The 21,895-nt window shown below is 39.2% G+C and overlaps 2 protein-coding genes across 2 annotated transcripts; both read right to left on the reverse strand.

Moving 5' to 3' along the window:
* On the reverse strand, nt 1-3,548 carry LOC139466083 (lectin BRA-3-like). Its single transcript, XM_071248095.1, has 3 exons — nt 3,317-3,548; nt 1,746-1,919; nt 1-239 (listed from the first exon to the last, which is right to left on the reverse strand). The coding sequence occupies exons 1-3, from the start codon at nt 3,546-3,548 to the stop codon at nt 1-3; spliced, it is 645 nt and encodes a 214-aa protein (XP_071104196.1).
* A 2,856-nt stretch (nt 3,549-6,404) lies between these two features.
* On the reverse strand, nt 6,405-9,952 carry LOC139465520 (lectin BRA-3-like). The gene is made up of 3 exons (XM_071247239.1): nt 9,721-9,952; nt 8,149-8,322; nt 6,405-6,643 (listed from the first exon to the last, which is right to left on the reverse strand). Exons 1-3 carry the CDS (start codon nt 9,950-9,952, stop codon nt 6,405-6,407), a joined length of 645 nt encoding a protein of 214 aa, XP_071103340.1.
* Between the last annotated feature and the right edge of the window lie 11,943 nt (nt 9,953-21,895).

Here is a 21,895-nt window from a genome sequence, read left to right on the forward strand (position 1 = left end):
CTATTTGCACCAAGGTGCATCGTCATTCACCTCAACGTCAATCTCACAGAGAGCATTTAACTTCCCATTTACGCCATAGGCACCCCATATGCCCAAAACAAACATTTTGCCATAAATCTGACCAGTTGCATTCTCCATTGTGGGGTTCCAGTTGCTGTAGGACCAAAGAGGCTGTCCGTTTGTCCAGCGCCATGCAACATCGATGTTAGCACGTTCCAGACCGATCCACACAGTTCTGTCTGTAGACATGAAAACAGTCGTGCTGTGAATTTGTGATTTAATGCCCATATTGTGTTGTAGATATAAAGGAACATGCATGAAATCCATGCCATGGTACCAGGTAACCATTGAATGAATTAATGCAAATCGCCCACCTTAGAAATCGTACACTCATACCACATAGAAAAATATTGTAAGATTTTGTTTTTCGCTACAGTCAGCAACATCATAACGAACAAGGTCTACTTGGTAATTACATTTGTGACACACGTGCACCTTGTAGATTAACATGACGTGACATAATAAGTCAAAACATGAGCACGTGTCACGAGGGTATTGACAACCATTCTCTGTGAAAGAAAACAACGTGCGTCAGGATTGTCCCATTGAGTTCCGTCTGTATATTAAATAACAGCGCACTGAGCACTTATGCACAGGGAATGCAGCACTATACACACTGCATATATTATCATCATCAAAACTTAAAGATTACATTTTTTTTAAATGAAGCAAAGAGGGTTTGTGTGATCCTGGCACGGTCAGGCAGGCTCGTCATCAGCTCAGGGCTGACAGCGATGGGACTTCTTCCAGCGTTGTGTTGTCAAACCCACCCAGAACTTTTCGGAGAATGTGAAGACTCCCCAACACTACAGCTTTCTGCATTACCCAGATTGTCAGAAGGGCTGTATTCATGGTAGCAAACCCGGGTACTCTCACAATGTCAGTCATGACAGATTGGGGGGTACCAAACCTAAGGCAATGAGAACAATGGGGAGTCGGGCAACGTGGTACTTGGGATGCAAGCGTGACATTTCGAAAGCAAGGTCCGCATATTTGCCATGTTTTTCCTCAATTTTGTCAATCACATTAGTGTCAAAGGGGACAGAATTCAAGTCAATGATATAAATGATTTCATTGGATATTTCAAGGACAAGAGCTGGTTTTTGACCTGGAGACGTCTAAGTCTGTAAATCGGACTATTCCAAAGAATTTTGTATTGATCATTTTCCATGACGCATTCTACATATTCTGGGTCGAACCATGGGTGGACCTCTGTGTCAAAACCACAAGCATGGCGAAGACGGTAATAAAATGATCGAGCAACTCTATCATGTCGTTTAAGATACTGTGTTTGTGCCAAAGCTGGGCATCCACCGAGAATGTGGCAGTCTCATTAAAATCATATCTTAATCTGCATTTCATATTTATATTTTGATGCAAAATCACACATTGACGGTTTCGAGTAGGAAGTGACTGGTCCTGAGCAGCAAACAGAAAGCCTTCTGTTTCACCTTTCAGGCTAGACGACTTCATCCAAGCAAAGGACTCTGCAGGATTGCTGATCTTCTCAACACAATGCACATTAACTCGATGCAGTGGTCTTGATAGCCTCTCCTTAAGTCTGGGCCGACTTGATATTGCACTTCGCTTAGTGGACAATCATTTCTGTACCGTCCAGCAGAACAGAACCATCAACAAAATCAACACCGATATAGAGATCAGGTATAATTTAGAGTTGCACTTACCGTTTGCAACAATCGAAGCTTGTTTGTTGTCCTCCTCAGATCTTATGAAGGCGAGATGTCCTGAGTTCTGCAGACACAATATCTTGGCGTCTGGAAAACGCATGCTTGAAGATGTATGCCCTCTGAGACACTGGTTTGTGAAACGACTGTAGATGTAGGTGGGGGGACAAGCACCTGGAAGAAGACAGTCGGCACTGACTGACTGTATATCGGTGAAACCCCATATAGTTTATAAACACTAGATTAATTAGTTTCATTCATTTAAGTAAGGCACATATTTGTATTTTAGACGCATTTTAGACACACAATGCATTGCTAATATATTGTTACGAATGGTATGTTTCATTTATTGAATGGCTGAACGGCAATACGAGTTAACAAAGTCCAGACATTTCATACTGATTATCATGGGTCTGTCATTTGCGTGTGCGCCAGATGCCTAAAATGATGAAAATCCTTTATTGGAACATAAATGTACGTTTTAACTTCGGGAGACATTAGAATTCGGTATGTTCTTTTAACAGTCCTTTTTAACAGTATGTCCTTGTTTTTAGTCTAGACTTGATAAACTATCTTAGAAAGTTTGCTGAATTGAAAAGTGCAGGTTCTGTTCATGAGAATCATGATCTAATAATCAGGATTACATCTGAACTCTTACAATCATTTTGATGAGCCTCTTTGTGTCTGAGGAGATAATGCTTAAAATTTTCCAAAATTGAAGAACACGTCTTCATTTTTTGCTAAAAATGATAGAATTGTTGTTTCTTATAATAAGACGATTCTCAAATATTTTCAGTGTTACATTATTCTTTTCACATTTTACTGGCATGAACAAATCTGAAACCAAAGTTGCTGCAGATCACCATATCAATGGCTAACATTCCTGGACCTTGCGGTTTCTTGGCAGGATATTTTCACAAAGTGTCGCTAATATTTCTTCAGCGGGAGTGCAAGTGAAGACGTTAACTAACGGACGGATTGAAGGAGAGAGGACGGATAACACACTTAAACCTTTTGCATATTTGATAGAACGCATCTGTGGGAGGTCACTTAAACTTGTCGTATATCTGATGAAGTGTTACTAAGTTGAATCATAAGCTACAATTTCTATAGAGAAATTAAATCAAGCGTGTTTATGTCTCGTATGCAGAAGGTAACAACAACCACCTGTCATCCTGTATCAACAGGGTGTTGCAAAGGCTACTTCGGGCATTCAGAAAACATGCTAGACTGTGTTTTTGATGAACGCGATGATGACAATAGAAGTTTAAAAAGTCATATTAAAGCTTCAGCCCATTTTCAATGGTTTAAAAAATACCCTCCATGTATCTTTCCCTTGTTGATTAAGACCAACATAGACCACAGGTGTTCATTCAGATACTGCGTTTCAAGGCCACGTGAAGAGGACAGGGAGAAATGAGAGGTAGAAATGAAATGAGTTATTAAAAAAGTACTTTCAGTGACGTAGTTTAGCTTCATCTTTTTTTCCAACAATTTGATGTGAACGTTTCAGTAGAAAATGTTAACAATTGTGAAGTAAAAGAATACAATTTGGAAGATAACACACTTACTGTTTCTCAGAGAATAGTATTGAACACCACTCCGACCCTGGAGCTGGTGACTTGCAACGTACACAAACTTCTCCAGGTAGCACTCATGAGTGTTGATGTCATAAAAGAATGAGGAGCAGTTTGGATGGTTTCCACAGGCGTGTGCGCATCCTTCTTTGAGGGTTACACCAGGCAAGATTGGGCCAATGTTAGCCACGATGTACCCAGTGAAGAACAAGGAGAATGTGAACATGGTGGCGTCATGTGCAGCAACGACTTAAGGTTCTCATATGCTGTGGCCTAAGTAGTAAAGTACACCACACAGCTTGATATTGACTATATTTGTGTTTACATTAACGAGATAAATGCCGTTTTCGCTGAGAGTCCATTTAACTTCATATCGGAAATAGGATGTTTGAAAGCAAACATCAGGCAAAGTGAAAAATAGATGTCTCAATTGATCAAGAGTTAAGTGTATTTTTTATTGTTATATATTACCCAGGCAACATGGCAACATCCATGTTTTTACCTTTTTATATCTACAAACCATATCAACTTTCAGCAATAGTTAATGAACTACTGGATCATTTGCTTTTTTTGTTGATAATGGAGATTGGTTATGCTCAGGCGTTGACGTTTTTTAAATTTACTGGGTCGATGTTTCTATATGGTGGTGTATATGTGGTTCCCACGAGGATGCCTACTTGTTGCCTATAATTCGTGCACCAAGATTTTACATAGATGTTATCAGCTTGTTTTCTCAGTAAACATAAGATGACATTAGTTTTTGGATAGGTTGTCCTGATCATTGAAGATAGATGGCGCAAATGCAAACAAATCCTTTGAGTGTTTAAGAATCAACATGGTCTTAATTACACTAACCTTCTGTGAATATTGACAGATCCGTTCCTTGATTGCAATATGGATTATTGTTAATGCAGGAGACACGGTTCTCTTTTTGTACAGACTTCTCTGGACTTTAGAAATCCAGGCCAACCGCTGATAGTACTGATGCGTGGTTTCAGCGATTTCCTTTCTCAGTTACATTCTGGCCATATATGTGACATTATCAGATTTGTCACTTTTACCAAGTTCTATGATCAAACAATAACGTTGTGTTGCCAACATGTAATGTTCTTGTTATTTGAAGCCTTGTTAGTAACTACACGCAGCTACAAACTTACATGTATCGTTAAGTTTATTCCAATTCTGTTTCCTATTTTTCAGTTTGTGTATTCTACCAATGAAAACAGCATGCACTGACACACTCAGAAAGACATTGGCCAACAGGCTGGTGGCACTTTAATGGGTCTTGGTAGCAATATATAATGGTAACACCATGAGAAGCCTCTGCACTGATAACATTGCTACGTATAGGGGTGTTGTCTCAATAGAAACACAGCTCAAGATCCACATTTTCCATGATTCTGAACACAGTATCAGTGAAGCAATCCACACCTAATATAGTTGGGTTCAGGCAGTCAGAGAGTTCCAGATGATATTAAGGCATCACAGGGGCACTAAGATATTATGTCAAGTCACACACACGTCAGGCAACGGGCATCCATGTTGTCCTAGGACCCTGTAGAAATTCTTGAGGCATGGCTTCTTGAGGCATGGTATCCGTTTCGCAATCTATTAAAGCAAGGGAATCCAGGGTCCACCTACACAGAACAATCTCAGCGCTACAATTATTGTAACTCCTTACGATCGCGATCTTAGGCTTCGGCTACAATCACCATCCTCTTGCCCAACGCAGTTGTAGGCTGAGGTCATTGTAAGCTACAATCGAAATTTACAATAACTATTGAGTCGATAGCTAAAAGTATCAATCTCAACTGACTCAATGCTGAAAGAAGTTTGAAACAACTACTCAAGAGATAAATAAAAACGTAAGTTGTCTGAAAGCGATTACTAACGCCCGTGTCTTTTTGGATAACTCAAGGGCGGGTTATCTTAGTTAATACTCTAGATGGGAGTGGTTTCCCTTTGTATACGCCGTATAAGTTGAAGAGCAAAACCATACATTTTATATCTAAAATCGAGTGGGACGAGGGGCGAACGGTTAATATATATTATTTTTTCAAAATATACTATTCACCAAATAAGAAATGCATTTGTTAAGGCAATTGAATCTTGTGTTAAATAACACAAAATAAGATAAATGTAATTATTACCCATATATATATTGGCTTCTCTCTCACAACTTCGGTCAGGAGGTTTCGAATTTACACTGAATTTATACTGAATGCCCAGAGTATTTCAGGGAGATGAAACAGCCTAGTGGAGTCACAAAGTGTGAAGTCTTTTCATTGGATCCACGAGATACGGCTGAAATAGTTTTAAAAAGCAGAATTTACCCTACCTCACTCACAAGTTGTTTCTTTGTGAAATTCTACCCTTACCGTTATCAATGTTCTCGTGTGTGAACTAGATGTCAGGCGTTTCCCATATGTGTTAGAGGTCTAACTGTATATACGTTACAGTAACATGAGCTACGGTTTGAGCATTTAGGTCAACTTCAGGTACTACAAACAATTCTATCCCATTATCAGGAAACGTACATCACTTTCGTACTTGGGTACTATTCGCTGTTGGATTCTATACATTGCTACAGCAACATCGGGTTAGGTATGTTATGGTGTGTTCTGTGAGAAATGTTTTTCAATTGTTATGCTTCTTACCAACACAGAAAACGAATTTAGATGCGAACAGAATTAACCTTCGTAAGACTGGATATTCTGTTTGACCTCTTACTAGCTCTAGTGTGTTATTAAACGCATTGTTGTGTGCATAAGATCGAGAGAGTAATCTTCACACCAAAACATAACTGGAATACTAGTACTTGTTTGACATTGTTGACTTTATTCACGACAAATACAGACATTGTGTTTGGAAAGCTTAAGGTAGCCTCTGAACAGTGTTAAGGTGGTTGTTGTAAGTGTTTTGCACAATACTGAACATAATGGGTACAAGACTCGTTATCATGCTTTCTGTGCTATATAATATATCACTACCCTGTTTGTAGAAACAGAATTGTAACGCTCCATCTTCAGACATGGTTGGTAGTTCATATATTATATTCAATACATACATAATACATGAGCATCTATTTGCACCAAGGTGCATCGTCATTCACCTCAACGTCAATCTCACAGAGAGCATTTAACTTCCCATTTACGCCATAGGCACCCCATATGCCCAAAACAAACATTTTGCCATAAATCTGACCAGTTGCATTCTCCATTGTGGGGTTCCAGTTGCTGTAGGACCAAAGAGGCTGTCCGTTTGTCCAGCGCCATGCAACATCGATGTTAGCACGTTCCAGACCGATCCACACAGTTCTGTCTGTAGACATGAAAACAGTCGTGCTGTGAATTTGTGATTTAATGCCCATATTGTGTTGTAGATATAAAGGAACATGCATGGAATCCATGCCATGGTACCAGGTAACCATTGAATGAATTAATGCAAATCGCCCACCTTAGAAATCGTACACTCATACCACATAGAAAAATTTTGTAAGATTTTGTTTTTCGCCACAGTCAGCAACATCATAACGAACAAGGTCTACTTGGTAATTACATTTGTGACACACGTGCACCTTGTAGATTAACATGACGTGACATAATAAGTCAAAACATGAGCACGTGTCACGAGGGTATTGACAACCATTCTCTGTGAAAGAAAACAACGTGCGTCAGGATTGTCCCATTGAGTTCCGTCTGTATATTAAATAACAGCGCACTGAGCACTTATGCACAGGGAATGCAGCACTATACAACTGCATATATTATCATCATCAAAACTTACAGATTAAATTTTTTTTAAATGAAGCAAAGAGGGTTTGGGTGATCCTGGCACGGCCAGGCAGGCTCGTCATCAGCTCAGGGCTGACAGCGATGGGACTTCTTCCAGCGTTGTGTTGTCAAACCCACCCAGAACTTTTCGGAGAATGTGAAGACTCCCCAACACTACAGCTTTCTGCATTACCCAGATTGTCAGAAGGGCTGTATTCATGGTAGCAAACCTGGGTACTCTCACAATGTCAGTCATGACAGATTGGGGGGTACCAAACCTAAGGCAACGAGAACAATGGGGAGTCGGGCAACGTGGTACTTTGGATGCAAGCGGGACATTTCGAAAGCAAGGTCCGCATATTTGCCATGTTTTTCCTCAATTTTGTCAATCACATCAGTGTCAAAGGGGACAGAATTCAAGTCAATGATATAAATGATTTCATTGGATATTTCAAGGACAAGAGCTGGTTTTTGACCTGGAGACGTCTAAGTCTGTAAATCGGACTATTCCAAAGAATTTTGTATTGATCATTTTCCATGACGCATTCTACATATTCTGGGTCGAACCATGGGTGGACCTCTGTGTCAAAACCACAAGCATGGCGAAGACGGTAATAAAATGATCGAGCAACTCCATCATGTCGTTTAAGATACTGTGTTTGTGCCAAAGCTGGGCATCCACCGAGAATGTGGCAGTCTCATTAAAATCATATCTTAATCTGCATTTCATATTTATATTTTGATGCAAAATCACACATTGACGGTTTCGAGTAGGAAGTGACTGGTCCTGAGCAGCAAACAGAAAGCCTTCTGTTTCACCTTTCAGGCTAGACGACTTCATCCAAGCAAAGGACTCTGCAGGATTGCTGATCTTCTCAACACAATGCACATTAACTCGATGCAGTGGTCTTGATAGCCTCTCCTTAAGTCTGGGCCGACTTGATATTGCACTTCGCTTAGTGGACAATCATTTCTGTACCGTCCAGCAGAACAGAACCATCAACAAAATCAACACCGATATAGAGATCAGGTATAATTTAGAGTTGCACTTACCGTTTGCAACAATCGAAGCTTGTTTGTTGTCCTCCTCAGATCTTAAGAAGGCGAGATGTCCTGAGTTCTGCAGACACAGTATCTTGGCGTCTGGAAAACGCATGCTTGAAGATGTATGCCCTCTGAGACACTGGTTTGTGAAACGACTGTAGATGTAGGTGGGGGGACAAGCACCTGGAAGAAGACAGTCGGCACTGACTGACTGTATATCGGTGAAACCCCATATAGTTTATAAACACTAGATTAATTAGTTTCATTCATTTAAGTAAGGCACATATTTGTATTTTAGACGCATTTTAGACACACAATGCATTGCTAATATATTGTTACGAATGGTATGTTTCATTTATTGAATGGCTGAACGGCAATACGAGTTAACAAAGTCCAGACATTTCATACTGATTATCATGGGTCTGTCATTTGCGTGTGCGCCAGATGCCTAAAATGATGAAAATCCTTTATTGGAACATAAATGTACGTTTTAACTTCGGGAGACATTAGAATTCGGTATGTTCTTTTAACAGTCCTTTTTAACAGTATGTCCTTGTTTTTAGTCTAGACTTGATAAACTATCTTAGAAAGTTTGCTGAATTGAAAAGTGCAGGTTCTGTTCATGAGAATCATGATCTAATAATCAGGATTACATCTGAACTCTTACAATCATTTTGATGAGCCTCTTTGTGTCTGAGGAGATAATGCTTAAAATTTTCCAAAATTAAAGAACACGTCTTCATTTTTTGCTAAAAATGATAGAATTGTTGTTTCTTATAATAAGACGATTCTCAAATATTTTCAATGTTACATTATTCTTTTCACATTTTACTGGCATGAACAAATCTGAAACCAAAGCTGCTGCAGATCACCATATCAATGGCAAACATTCCTGGACCTTGCGGTTTCTTGGCAGGATATTTTCACAAAGTGTCGCTAATATTTCTTCAGCGGGAGTGCAAGTGAAGACGTTAACTAACGGACGGATTGAAGGAGAGAGGACGGATAACACACTTAAATCTTTTGCATATTTGATAGAACACATCTGTGGGAGGTCACTTAAACTTGTCGTATATCTGATGAAGTGTTACTAAGTTGAATCATAAGCTACAATTTCTATAGAGAAATTAAATCAAGCGTGTTTATGTCTCGTATCCAGAAGGTAACAACAACCACCTGTCATCCTGTATCAACAGGGTGTTGCAAAGGCTACTTCGGGCATTCAGAAAACATGCTAGACTGTGTTTTTGATGAACGCGATAATGACAATAGAAGTTTAAAAAGTCATATTAAAGCTTCAGCCCATTTTCAATGGTTTAAAAAAATACCCTCCATGTATCTTTCCCTTGTTGATTAAGACCAACATAGACCACAGGTGTTCATTCAGATACTGCGTTTCAAGGCCACGTGAAGAGGACAGGGAGAAATGAGAGGTAGAAATGAAATGAGTTATTAAAAAAGTACTTTCAGTGACGTAGTTTAGCTTCATCTTTTTTTCCAACAATTTGATGTGAACGTTTCAGTAGAAAATGTTAACAATTGTGAAGTAAAAGAATACAATTTGGATGATAACACACTTACTGTTTCTCAGAGAATAGTATTGAACACCACTCCGACCCTGGAGCTGGTGACTTGCAACGTACACAAACTTCTCCAGGTAGCACTCATGAGTGTTGATGTCATAAAAGAATGAGGAGCAGTTTGGATGGTTTCCACAGGCGTGTGCGCATCCTTCTTTGAGGGTGACACCAGGCAAGATTGGGCCAACGTTAGCCACGATGTACCCAGTGAAGAACAAGGAGAATGTGAACATGGTGGCGTCATGTGCAGCAACGACTTAAGGTTCTCATATGCTGTGGCCTAAGTAGTAAAGTACATCACACAGCTTGATATTGACTATATTTGTGTTTACATTAACGAGATAAATGCCGTTTTCGCTGAGAGTCCATTTAACTTCATATCGGAAATAGAATGTTTGAAAGCAAACATCAGGCAAAGTGAAAAATAGACGTCTCAATTGATCAAGAGTTAAGTGTATTTTTTATTGTTATATATTACCCAGGGAACATGGCAACATCCATGTTTTTACCTTTTTATATCTACAAACCATATCAACTTTCAGCAATAGTTAATGAACTACTGGATCATTTGCTTTTTTTGTTGATAATGGAGATGGGTTATGCTCAGGCGTTGACGTTTTCTAAATTTACTGGGTTGATGTTTCTATATGGTGGTGTATATATGGTTCCCACGAGGATGCCTACTGCTTGCATTTTTGTCTTGCACCAAGATTTTACATAGATGTTATCAGCTTGTTTTCTCAGTAAACATAACCTGACATTAGTTTTTGGATAGGTTGTCCTGATCATTGAAGATAGATGGCGCAAATGCAACCAAATCCTTTGAGTGTTTAAGAATCAACATGGTATTCATTACACTTACCTTCTGTGAATATTGACAGAGCCGTTCCTTGATTGCAATATGGATTATTGTTAATGCGGGAGACACGGTTCTCTTTTTGTACAGACTTCTATGGACTTTAGAAATCCAGGCCAACCGCTGATAGTACTGATGCGTGGTTTCAGCGATTTCCTTTCTCAGTTACATTCTGGCCATATATGTGACATTATCAGATTTGTCACTTTTACCAAATTCTATGATCAAACAATAATGTTGTGTTGCCAACATGTAATGTTCTTGTTATTTGAAGTCTTGTTAGTAACTACACGCAGCTACAAACTTTCATGTATCGTTAAGTTTATTCCAATTCTGTTTCCTATTTTTCAGTTTGTGTATTCTACCAATGAAAACAGCATGCACTGACACACTCAGAAAGACATTGGCCAACAGGCTGGTGGCACTTTAATGGGTCTTGGTAGCAATATATAATGGTAACACCATGAGAAGCCTCTGCACTGATAACATTGCTACGTATAGGGGTGTTGTCTCAATAGAAACACAGCTCAAGATCCACATTTTCCATGATTCTGAACACAGTATCAGTGAAGCAATCCACACCTAATATAGTTGGGTTCAGGCAGTCAGAGAGTTCCAGATGATGTTAATGCATCACACGTGCACTAAGATGATAGTTCAGGCAACACACACGTCAGGCAACGGGCATCCATGTTGTCCTAGGACCCTGTAGAAATTCTTAAGGCATGGCTTCTTGAGGCATGGTATCAGTTTCGCAATCTATTAAAGCAAGGGAATCCGGGGCAATCTTAGCGCTACAACTATTGTAACTCCTTACGATCGCGATCTTAGGCTTCGGCTACAATCATCACCCTCTTGCACAACGCAGTTGTAGGCTGAGATCATTGTAAGCTACAATCGAAATTTACAATTGGTCAGGACCAATCTTTACTCACTAAGATCGTTGTCGTTCCTGAATAAACTTGACTAAATGGCGTGCAAGATATGGTCTGTTTCATACAAATGACCTTCTTTACGTTCAAATATTGCCTCATTATTTTGTTAAACTGTATGATTCGAATCGACACTTCAGCAAAACGAAGAATGCACCACAGATTTAACGAAAGAAATACCGTTAATTACGATAGTGAACCACATAACTATTGAGTCGATAGCTAAAAGTATCAATCTCAAGCAAGCAAATACTAACGCCTGTGACCTTTTGGATAACTCAAGGGCAGGTAATCTTAGTTAATACTCTATATGGGAGTGGTTTCCCTTTGTATACGCCGTATAAGTTGAAGAGCAAAACCATACATTTTTATATCTAAAATCGAGTGGGACGAGGGGCGAACGGTTATGATATATGATTTTTTTTAATTATACTATTCACCAAACAAGAAATGCATTTGTTAAGACATTTGAATCTTGCGTAAAATAACATTTAAGTAGCAAAATTATAATTCACAAAAAAAGATAAATGTTATTATCACCCATATAGTTTATATATATTGGCTACTCTCTCACAACTTCGGTCAGGAGGTTTCGAATTTACACTGAATTTATACTGAATGTATTTCAGGGAGATGAAACAGCCAAGTGGAGTCACAAAGTGTGAAGCCTTTTCATTGGATCCACGAGATACGGCTGAAATAGTTTTAAAAAGCAGAATTTACCCTACCTCACTCACAAGTTGTTTCTTTGTGGAAACACCAAATTCTACCCTTACCGTTATCAATGTTCCCGTGTGTGAACTAGATATCAGGCGTTTCCCATATGTGTTAGAGGTCTAACTGTATATAAGTTACCGTACAGTAACATGAGCTACGGTTTGAACATTTAGGTCAACTTCAGGTACTTCAAACAATTGTATCCCATTATCAGGGAACGTACATCACTTTCGCACTTGGGTTCTATTCGCTGTTGAATTCTATACATTGCTACAGTAACATCGGGTTAGGTACACTAAGGTGTGTTCTGTGAGAAATGTTTTTCAATTGTTATGCTTCTTACCAACACAGAAAACGTATTTAGATGTGTACAGAAGTAAACCTTCGTAAGACTAGATATTCTGTTTGACCTCTTACTAGCTCTAGTGTGTTATCAAACGCATTGTTGTGTGCATAAGATCGAGAGAGTAATCTTCACACCAAAACGTAACTGGAATACTAGTACTTGTTTGACATTGTTGACTTTATTCACGACAAATACAGACACTGTGTTTGGAAAGCACAAGGTAGCCTCTGAACAGTGTTAAGGTGGTTGTTGTAAGTGTTTTGCACAATACTGAACATAATGGGTACAAGACTCGTTATCACGCTTTCTGTGCTATATGATATATCACTACCCTGTTTGTAGAAACAGAATTGTAACGCTCCATCTTCAGACATGGTTGGTAGTTCATATATCATATTCAATACATACATAATACATGAACATCTATATATCTTAACATCAAAGTACATAGTCATTCACCTCAACGTCAATCTCACAGAGAGCATTTAACCTCCCATTTACGCCATAGGCACCCCATATGCCCAAAACAAACATTTTGCCATAAATCTGATCAGTTGCATTCTGCATTGTGGGATTCCAGTTGCTGTAGGACCAAAGAGCCTGTCCGTTTGTCCAGCGCCATGCAACATCGATGTTAGCACGTTCCAGACCGATCCATACAGTTCTGTCTGTAGACATAAAAACAATCGTGCTGTGAATTTGTGATTTAATGCCCATGTTGTGTTGTACATAGAAAGGAACATGCTTCTGAAATCCATGCTCTGATAACAGGTAACCATTGAATGATGTGAATTATGTGAATATTGGTAATTACATTAGTGACTCTCGTGCACCTTGTAGATTAACATGACGTGACATAATGAGTCAAAACATGAGCACGTGTCACGAGGGTATTGACAACCATTCTCTGTGAAAGAAAAACAACGTGCCTCAGGCTTGTCCCATTGAGTCTCGTCTGTATTCTAAATATCAGCGCACTGAGCACTTATGCACAGGGAATGCTGTACTATACACCTGCATATATTATTATCATCATAACTTACAGATTTTTTTTTTTTTAAATGAAGCAAAGAGGGTTTGGGTGATCCTGGCACAGTCACGCAGGTAAGGCTCATCAACAGCTCAGGGCCCTTGCCCCATCTACACGCAGCCCAGACAGCGAATGGGACTTCTTCCAGCGTTGTGTTGTCAAACCCACCCAGAACTTTTCGGAGAATGTGAAGACTCCCAAAAGCTGCAGCCTTCTGCATTACCCAGATTGTCAGAAGGGCTGTATTCATGGTATCAAACCCGGGTACTCTCCCAATGTCAGTCAACAGATTGGGAGGTACCAAACCTAAGGCACCGAGAACAATGGGGAGTCGGGCAACGTGGTACTTGAGATGCAAGCGTGACATTTTAAAAGCGGGGTCCGCATATTTGCCATGTTTTTCCTCAATCTTGTCAATCACATTAGTGTCAAAGGGGACAGAAAATTCAATGATATAAATAATTTCATAATTCCATTGGATTTATCAAATAGAACAAGAGCAGGTTCTTGGCATGGATACGTCTGATGCTGTAAATGGACCTATTCCAAAGAATTTTGTATTGATCATTTTCCATGACGCACTCTACATATTCCGGGTCGTACCATGGGTGGACCTCTTTGTCAAAACCACAAGCATGGCGAAGACGGTAATAAAGTGATCGAGCCACACCATCATGTCGTATAATATACTGATTGTGCCAAAGCTGGGCATCCACTGACAATGTGTTGGACAGTCTCATTAAAATCATTACTTAATCTTACTAGGAAGTGACTGGTCCTGAAAAGCAAACAGAAAGCCGTCTGTTTCACTTTTCAGGCCAGATGACTTCATCTAAGCAAAGGACTCTGCAGGATTGCTGATCTTCGCAACACACTGCACATAAACTCGATGCAGTGGTCGTGATAGCCTCTCCTTTAAAAAAATGAGTCTGGGCCGACTTGATATGGCACTTCGCTTAGTGGACAATCATTTCTGTACCGTCCAGCAGAACAGAACCATCAACAAAATCAACACCGATATTGAGATCAGGTAATATTAAGAGTTGCACTTACCGGTTGCAACAATGGAAGCTTGTTTGTTGTCCTCCTCAGATCTTATGAAGGCGAGATGTCCTGAGTTCTCCATACACAGTATCTTGGCGTCTGGAAAACGCATGCTTGAAGATGTATGTCCTCTGAGACACTGGTTTGTGAAACGACTGTAGATGTAGGTGGCGGAACAAGCACCTGGAAGAAGACAGTTGGCACTGGCTCACTGTATATCGAAGAACCCCCAAATGTTTTGGACGCACTTTCTTTATGCGTATGAATCAGAATTTCTGCTAAGATTGGCAAAGTAAAAAGAAGGTAATTTGGCCAAGACGTTTTACGTAAGCTTCAGGTATATCAATGATCTGATATCGTTCAATAACCACCAAATAGCCAATTTTCTTCCACTGATTTACCCACCTGCACTAGACATAAAAGAGACCAGTGAGACTGCCTCATCTGTTTCATATTTAGATCTATTCATAAAGATTCAGAGTGACAAGATGACGTCAACTTTCCAACAGCCAATTTTCCCTTCATATCCAGCAATATTCCAGCAGCTCCAACCTTTGGTGTTTACACAACTTTTGAGATACAATCGAGTATGCTCTTTCTTCCAAGATTTCAAGGGGCGTCATAAGACTCATGCTCAGAAGTTATTTGATCAAGGTTTCAACATTCAACGCCTCAGTGAAACTTTCATAAAGTTTTGTGGTAGACATGTGGAGGACATTTACAAATTTGACGCATCAGTGACAAAAATGATGTCCGATGTAATTCCACATTTTGACTTGTACCATATGTCCCCTGTTTTTTTGTAAAAAAAATTCGGGTGAACAATTGACTTGCCTTTGCATGCGTTTTTGATGGGCGCAACCGGTGGGACAGGATGTGCTCACCTTTTCACGAACAGCTGGTATCATCACTATATGATAGTGATTCATGAACAAATGCTCATTATTTATTCGGAATCGAACAATGCTTTTAGGATGTCTATTGAATATGGGAAGGGTTTTGTTGCTTTTATTTTCATAAGTTTAGCTAAGCGACAATTCATTTAAAGAAAGCACATGACAAATAGTAGTTTAGACGCCGACACAATGAATGGTATGTTAAATATTTTTGAATGCCTGGAAAGGGCCAATACGATATAGGTTGAGAAGCCCGGGCGCGTTTACAAGTCCAGTCATTCAATAAGGATTTATATGCCATTTACGTATGCCCCAGATGCCCTCAACGATGAAAACCATTTCCTGGGACATACATTTTAAATTCGTGCAGTATTCGGTGCATTCTAAAACTTGTTTTAGTTTGGGCTGGCTTTATACCTCGTTTACATGCACAACATTCACTCATGTAAGTCGTTCTGCACCTGTGTAACTATACATTTGAGGGTATATGTAAATTTACTATGCGTTCACATGAAAATTAACTACGAATTAATATTAGAGTGTGTAAATAAAGTATGTAAAAAGTGTTGGGATTTCATGTTCACCAGCTTGTTCACGACGTTCAACATAAAAAGGTTGTTTTCCAATCAACGTTGAATGGGGAGAAACTGACCTTACAGCAATCTTTGCATGAAGCAACATTTTTTTACTCCTTCAAACCCAAACAGTCCGCCCAAATCTGGATGTCTACATAAAGGTTGATTCTGCTATATACTGAATAGCGCCAACTTCAGAATACAGAACGCCAAGGCTCGCTAAATACAATGTTTATTCCTGGATCACAAGAATCTGTCTACACAATAATAACGTTGATGTTCTCCCCTGGCCCTCCAGATCCCCGGATTTGGACCCGATAGAGTGAGTGAGTGAGTTGGGTTTAACGCCGCTTTTAACAGTATTCCAGTTATATCGCGGCGTGTCAGCTTAATGTGGTAGGAAAGCCCGAAGTGATGCAGGTCTCAGACGTTTACCACTTCGGTGAAACCCACGAGCACGGGTATGGTGCTGACAAACCTAGAAACATAATTGTGGCGAACCGGGATTCGAACCCACAATCATAGGTTTCTGGCGTGCCCAAGGGACGCAACTCTGCACAGCGAATCGCGGCGCCCTAGACGACTGGGCCACCCGTGCCCCGGACCCGATAGAACACCTGTGTGATGAATTGGATAAACGGCTACGCCGACGTCAACCACAACCCCAGATATTGCAGCATTTGCCTTTTGCGTTGCAGGCCGAGTGTTCTACCATTCACCAGGATGTGATTCGCATGTTCGTCTCTTCCATGAGCAGTGGATGTCAGGCCGCTATCGATTTCAAAGGGGGATATACGCGTTATTGATGGTAGCTAACCTTAACCATGGCCATTTCCTATGTACCGATAATTGAGAAGACTACAATCACCAACTGTTCTCTCCAAAACATTTTGTGTCAATATCTCGTACGGTTCCTCGTATTAATGTATTTTCCTACCTCACACAAATCTGGTTTTGCGTTTCTTTTTTAGAAGAATATATATATCTAATATATATATATATATATGTGTGTGTGTGTGTGTGTGTGTACATACATACATACATACATACATACATACATACATACATACATACATACATACATACATACATACATACATACATACATACATACATACATACATACATACATACATACATACATACATACATACATGTACTCTTAAAAAAAGAAACGCAAAGACAGATAATACTATTAATTAATTTTATTAGCCGCCCATGCATTTTTGAAATCCCCCGTTTTTCTGTGTTTTGTTATATATAGTCTATATCGATATTGACAGCCAATTAGTTTAACTAGATAAATGTCTGCGACCATGTTTTCACTGAGCGTTCATTTGACTTTATTTCCGACAAACAACGTTTGCAAAGATTTGGGAAATGTAAAATTAGTCAAAGTGAAACAGATGATGTATCAATTGATCAAGATCTCCGTGTATTTTATTATTGCTCCACATTATCCAGGCAACATGACACCCTTCATGTTTTCACATTTTTAATGGCAACAAACCATCTCTATTTCCATCAGTAGATAAAGAGCTTTCATGTTTTGGGTACAATAAACGTTTCACCAAGATTCAACATTGCAGTGTTGCCATATGATATTCATATAGCGCTTCGAATGGGGTTTATGCTAGATTAATGATTATTCTCTGCCGTTAATGTTTTACAGTTACATTATCCATAAATCACTGCTTAAGTATGTTGTATTCTGCGCGAACCGATAACGTTAGTACACATTTCTTTATTTCTTTAACGACTCAATTCAACTTGGGCGTAGAAGCTAAATAGAGACCACAATGAGCACTTCATTTGTTTAAACTTGAAGACCTAAATCGCCATCCATAGCATTATATTATTTTGACATTTATGTCCGGAACGACAGGCACAGGTGGTCTATATGTTTTGATTAGCAAAATATGCTGTGATGTTAATGCGAATGAATGTTTCAATTTATAATAATTTGAAGATAATGAAAATGTGACTTTCATTACAAAAGTGAGTGAGTGCGTGAATAAAAACTTAAAGTCACATCGGCAGTATTTAAGCCATAACAAACTGAGCTATCACAGTTATACATTGAAAACTAGCTTCGAAACTTAAACAAAATATCACTATCCATAACTATAATTTATAAAAACGTACTGTAGATCATCAGGGACCATGGGACCTACAATGCCTCTGCTACAGGATGATTTACACCATTCCTCAAGATGCCATCGATTGTTGCTAGAATATTGCTTAAAGCGGCGTAAAATCATACTTACTCCCTATTCTATCTTGAAATCTTAGAGATATCGATGTTATTCATTTCAAGTATCGATCTTCAGCATATGTTTGTCTCTCCGATCAATGTTCTTGGTTGAACATTCATCAATCTTTCACGTTTTATTCCTAGCTTATTCCTGGTTCTGAAAACTCAGTTGAGAGATTGTTTCCTTTTGTAGGACAAAAGTTCTGTGCAATCCGCCATAGTACCGGGTGGCAGATTGTTTGTGGTGGAGACTTGGCCAACTTGACAGTTGACAACATGTCTCCGGCATAAAATTACAAGACTTTATATTTGAATACAAGAAATTGATGGCCTTTAGACCTTTACCCGCTAACGCATCTTGGCATATAGAGAAGTACAAAAATCATTTACCACTTCTAACTTATTACTACTTACACACTACGTTTCCCATTACGCAAGAGACATCTTTTACAAGAAACCATTACTATTTGCTTATAATCCCACATGTAGTGTATGTAGGGTTTCCATAGAAGTACTCGTGTAAACTGCAGTCTCCCTCATCAGCACCCCAACCTCTTCATATTTGTGGTACTGGTACAAGGGATTGAGAAGTTAGAGGGAGCAAGACTGACAGTGCTGTTCCCCCACCCACGAAGAAGGTATACATAAAGTCTGAGGGAGACTGATGCGTCTGAAGGAGAAGTTGTGACATTCGGCTGAAGACTTCTTGAATTTTTGGATGCAATTTCACATATTGATAAAACTGGGTTGAGCAATAATACGTATTTTGGTTCTGTCATTTGGGTAGGAATGTAAAAACAGGTATACAGGTAAAAATTACGAGTGCACTCAACCTTACCTAATCCCGATATTAGCCGTCTGACAATAATGAGGTTACCGTTCAAGTGGGTGAATTATTGTATTTTATCTAGTTCTAATAATCAAAAAATATTTGATATCATAATTCCTAAACAGTGAAGTGAGCGATAAAAATAGAAGCGACAATTTTTTTAACGATTCCGACTATACCGTGAGCATGTGCTTGTTGGACATTTCCAAATTTAACGCATCACTGACAAAAATTATGTTCGATGCAATTCCGGATTCTCGTCTCAGCCTGTGTTTCGCGGTTACGTGGTAGTTCTAGTTGATCTAATATAGCCTCATGTTCAAATTCTGGTGCCATTTCTTCAATTCCCATATTCATATCCTCTAACAAAACAGCAGTACTCACAAGATTACTTGTGCCAGCATTAAAATCATCCACCAGGATTACATTTTCTGTGTCTGATAGTGATAGCACTGATACTTCTATGTTGGTAAACATATCATTGTGAGCATATCTAGAGCCTACTGTGGGAGATAAACGATACCTAACATGATATCCTCAACGACACGAAACACGATCTTTTGATAGCTGAAACCACATCATTCAGACGTTTGGGAGGTTTGTGAGATTAATGTATGAAGTGGACTTATCCTTCACTGTCAAACCAACTCCACCTGAACGTCTACTCGCTCCTATTTTGGATAAACAATTTATGACCATTAATTTCGAAAACGTCAAATTTGTCCGTTTTCGTTTCCTGGAATCCTATGATGTTATGAATTTTAAGTAGTACGCCTTCTAAGTCTACATACATTTATACTTAATCAGCTCAGTGGGTTACTCTTACAGTCTTCCTTTGTACTTGGATGATGAATGTTTCTATTTTCATCCGGGTATCAAAAAGGTAGATACATGATACAGTATCATAGTTACCTTTCATAATATCTACAGTATTTCCTTGTAAAGTGTCATTATTACGAGATGGATCTGCAGGGGAGGCAGAAGTAAAACTAGTTGAAATTACACTCTCTGGAAATGTAGTTTACTCACAGGTATATTATCTACGGGTGGCCTTCATTTTCCATAAGCATACACGATACCATATTTACCTGAATGTCAGTCAACGTCACGATGATTCTCAATTGCGGGAAATGTCCTTCAGGGTAGGTCATTGACTTTATCGAGACAAAACTGCAACTGCCTGGTGAGTTTTCTATGACTTGCCTATTTTACTCAACAACGTTACGGACGCTACCTTGTGGGACACTTTGAGCATAACTATACCACTTTGAGCATAACTATACCACTTTGAGCATAACTATACCACTTTGAGCATAACTATACCACTTTGAGCATAACTATACCACTTTGAGCATGAATAAACCACTAAGTGGAACCAAAATGCATCTCCAAACATGGTACAGATTGTAATTTAAACACAACATTAAGCAAATTTCCCCTCCATCACACCTCGTGAAGATGCTATGTTTCCAGGTATTATCATACTCTTTAAGTATTCGAAATGAATATGAAACTGAATGTAATGCAATCCAATTTACTAAAATGGCTAACATTACTTCTATCGTGTTCTCAAAGCGTACATTGAATATTTGTTGTATTGTTACTTGTTTGAGAGTTCTATGTTAATTTGTTGTACTGAAATTCACAAAGGTACAATCATTAACAAATATATTGAGTGTTTCTGAACATGAATCAGGTAAATCTTCAAGGACGTGATAATTAATATATTTACCTATCGTACCACTGTCGTGCACACAACCTGGAGCAGCATGTATTTCCTGAATGGTATGAATTCAATATAAACAATAATCTTCTTTTGCCTACTTTTAATCTAATTTCTGAACATTCACGACTTTGGTGTTGAATGTGACCTCCACTGGCAAAAATCACACTTTGATAACGGAGCGGAAAGCTTACAAACTCATTCGGAAACAAATTCCCTTTGTAATGATTGATTTATTTGTTCACCTCTTATATCGAATAATTCCCTTTTCAAGGGAAACTCAGACTAAAACTTATTCTAGTTCTTCCCTAAAGTGTGGCAAAGTTGAAATGGTGACAACGTTGAGGCTGCGACGTTCCCAGTTAAGCTACCGGTCTAGTTGCCACTTTAGCTGTTGAGTGTCTTCTAAACGTCATTTAAACAGCAAACTGCCGCTACAGCTCACATAAGCTTTTTGTGGAAAGTTACTTTACATCAGGAAGGCCTTGCACTTGAAAGGAAGAATAAGCAAAAGAAATCAGAGGGTTACATAACGACTTATATAACTAGTTATGAAGAGAGCCACAATTGCGTGTTCGGTGTGACTACCTCGATACGACTGGCCGTCACAGCAGTGTTTAACGTGTGTACGCGCGCTTGCGTGCCTGCCTGTCTGCTCGCTTTTGTGTGTGAGGTGGACCTTTTGGACCTTTTGGCTACTCTTTCACAACTTCGGTCAAGAGGTCTCGAATTTACACTGAATTTATACGGTATGCCGAGAATGTTTCAGGGAGAAACACCCTAGTCGAGTCACTTCCACGGCCCTGATTTGATTCCCCACGTTGGCACAAAGTGAGTAGCCTTATTTTGGGTCCCCCCGAGATACTGCGGAAATAGTTCAAAAAGTGGAATTTACCCTATCTCACTCACAAGCAAAGTTGTTACTGTGTAGAAGTACCACATTCTACCCTTCCGTAACCAATGTTCTCTGTGAA

Source organism: Haliotis cracherodii, unplaced genomic scaffold, assembly GCF_022045235.1.
Source record: "Haliotis cracherodii isolate W230 unplaced genomic scaffold, xgHalCrac1.p SCAF_18, whole genome shotgun sequence".
NCBI lineage: Eukaryota > Metazoa > Mollusca > Gastropoda > Lepetellida > Haliotidae > Haliotis > Haliotis cracherodii.

Coding starts and splice junctions, on each gene's coding strand:
- LOC139466083 (XM_071248095.1), bottom strand. CDS start 3,548: ATGTTCACATTCTCCTTGTTCTTCACTGGGTACATCGTGGCTAACATT. Junction 1,920..3,316: donor ATACTATTCTCTGAGAAACA/GTAAGTGTGTTA, acceptor GTCTTCTTCCAG/GTGCTTGTCCCCCCACCTAC. Junction 240..1,745: donor AGCTTCGATTGTTGCAAACG/GTAAGTGCAACT, acceptor TCATGTCTACAG/ACAGAACTGTGTGGATCGGT.
- LOC139465520 (XM_071247239.1), bottom strand. CDS start 9,952: ATGTTCACATTCTCCTTGTTCTTCACTGGGTACATCGTGGCTAACGTT. Junction 8,323..9,720: donor ATACTATTCTCTGAGAAACA/GTAAGTGTGTTA, acceptor GTCTTCTTCCAG/GTGCTTGTCCCCCCACCTAC. Junction 6,644..8,148: donor AGCTTCGATTGTTGCAAACG/GTAAGTGCAACT, acceptor TCATGTCTACAG/ACAGAACTGTGTGGATCGGT.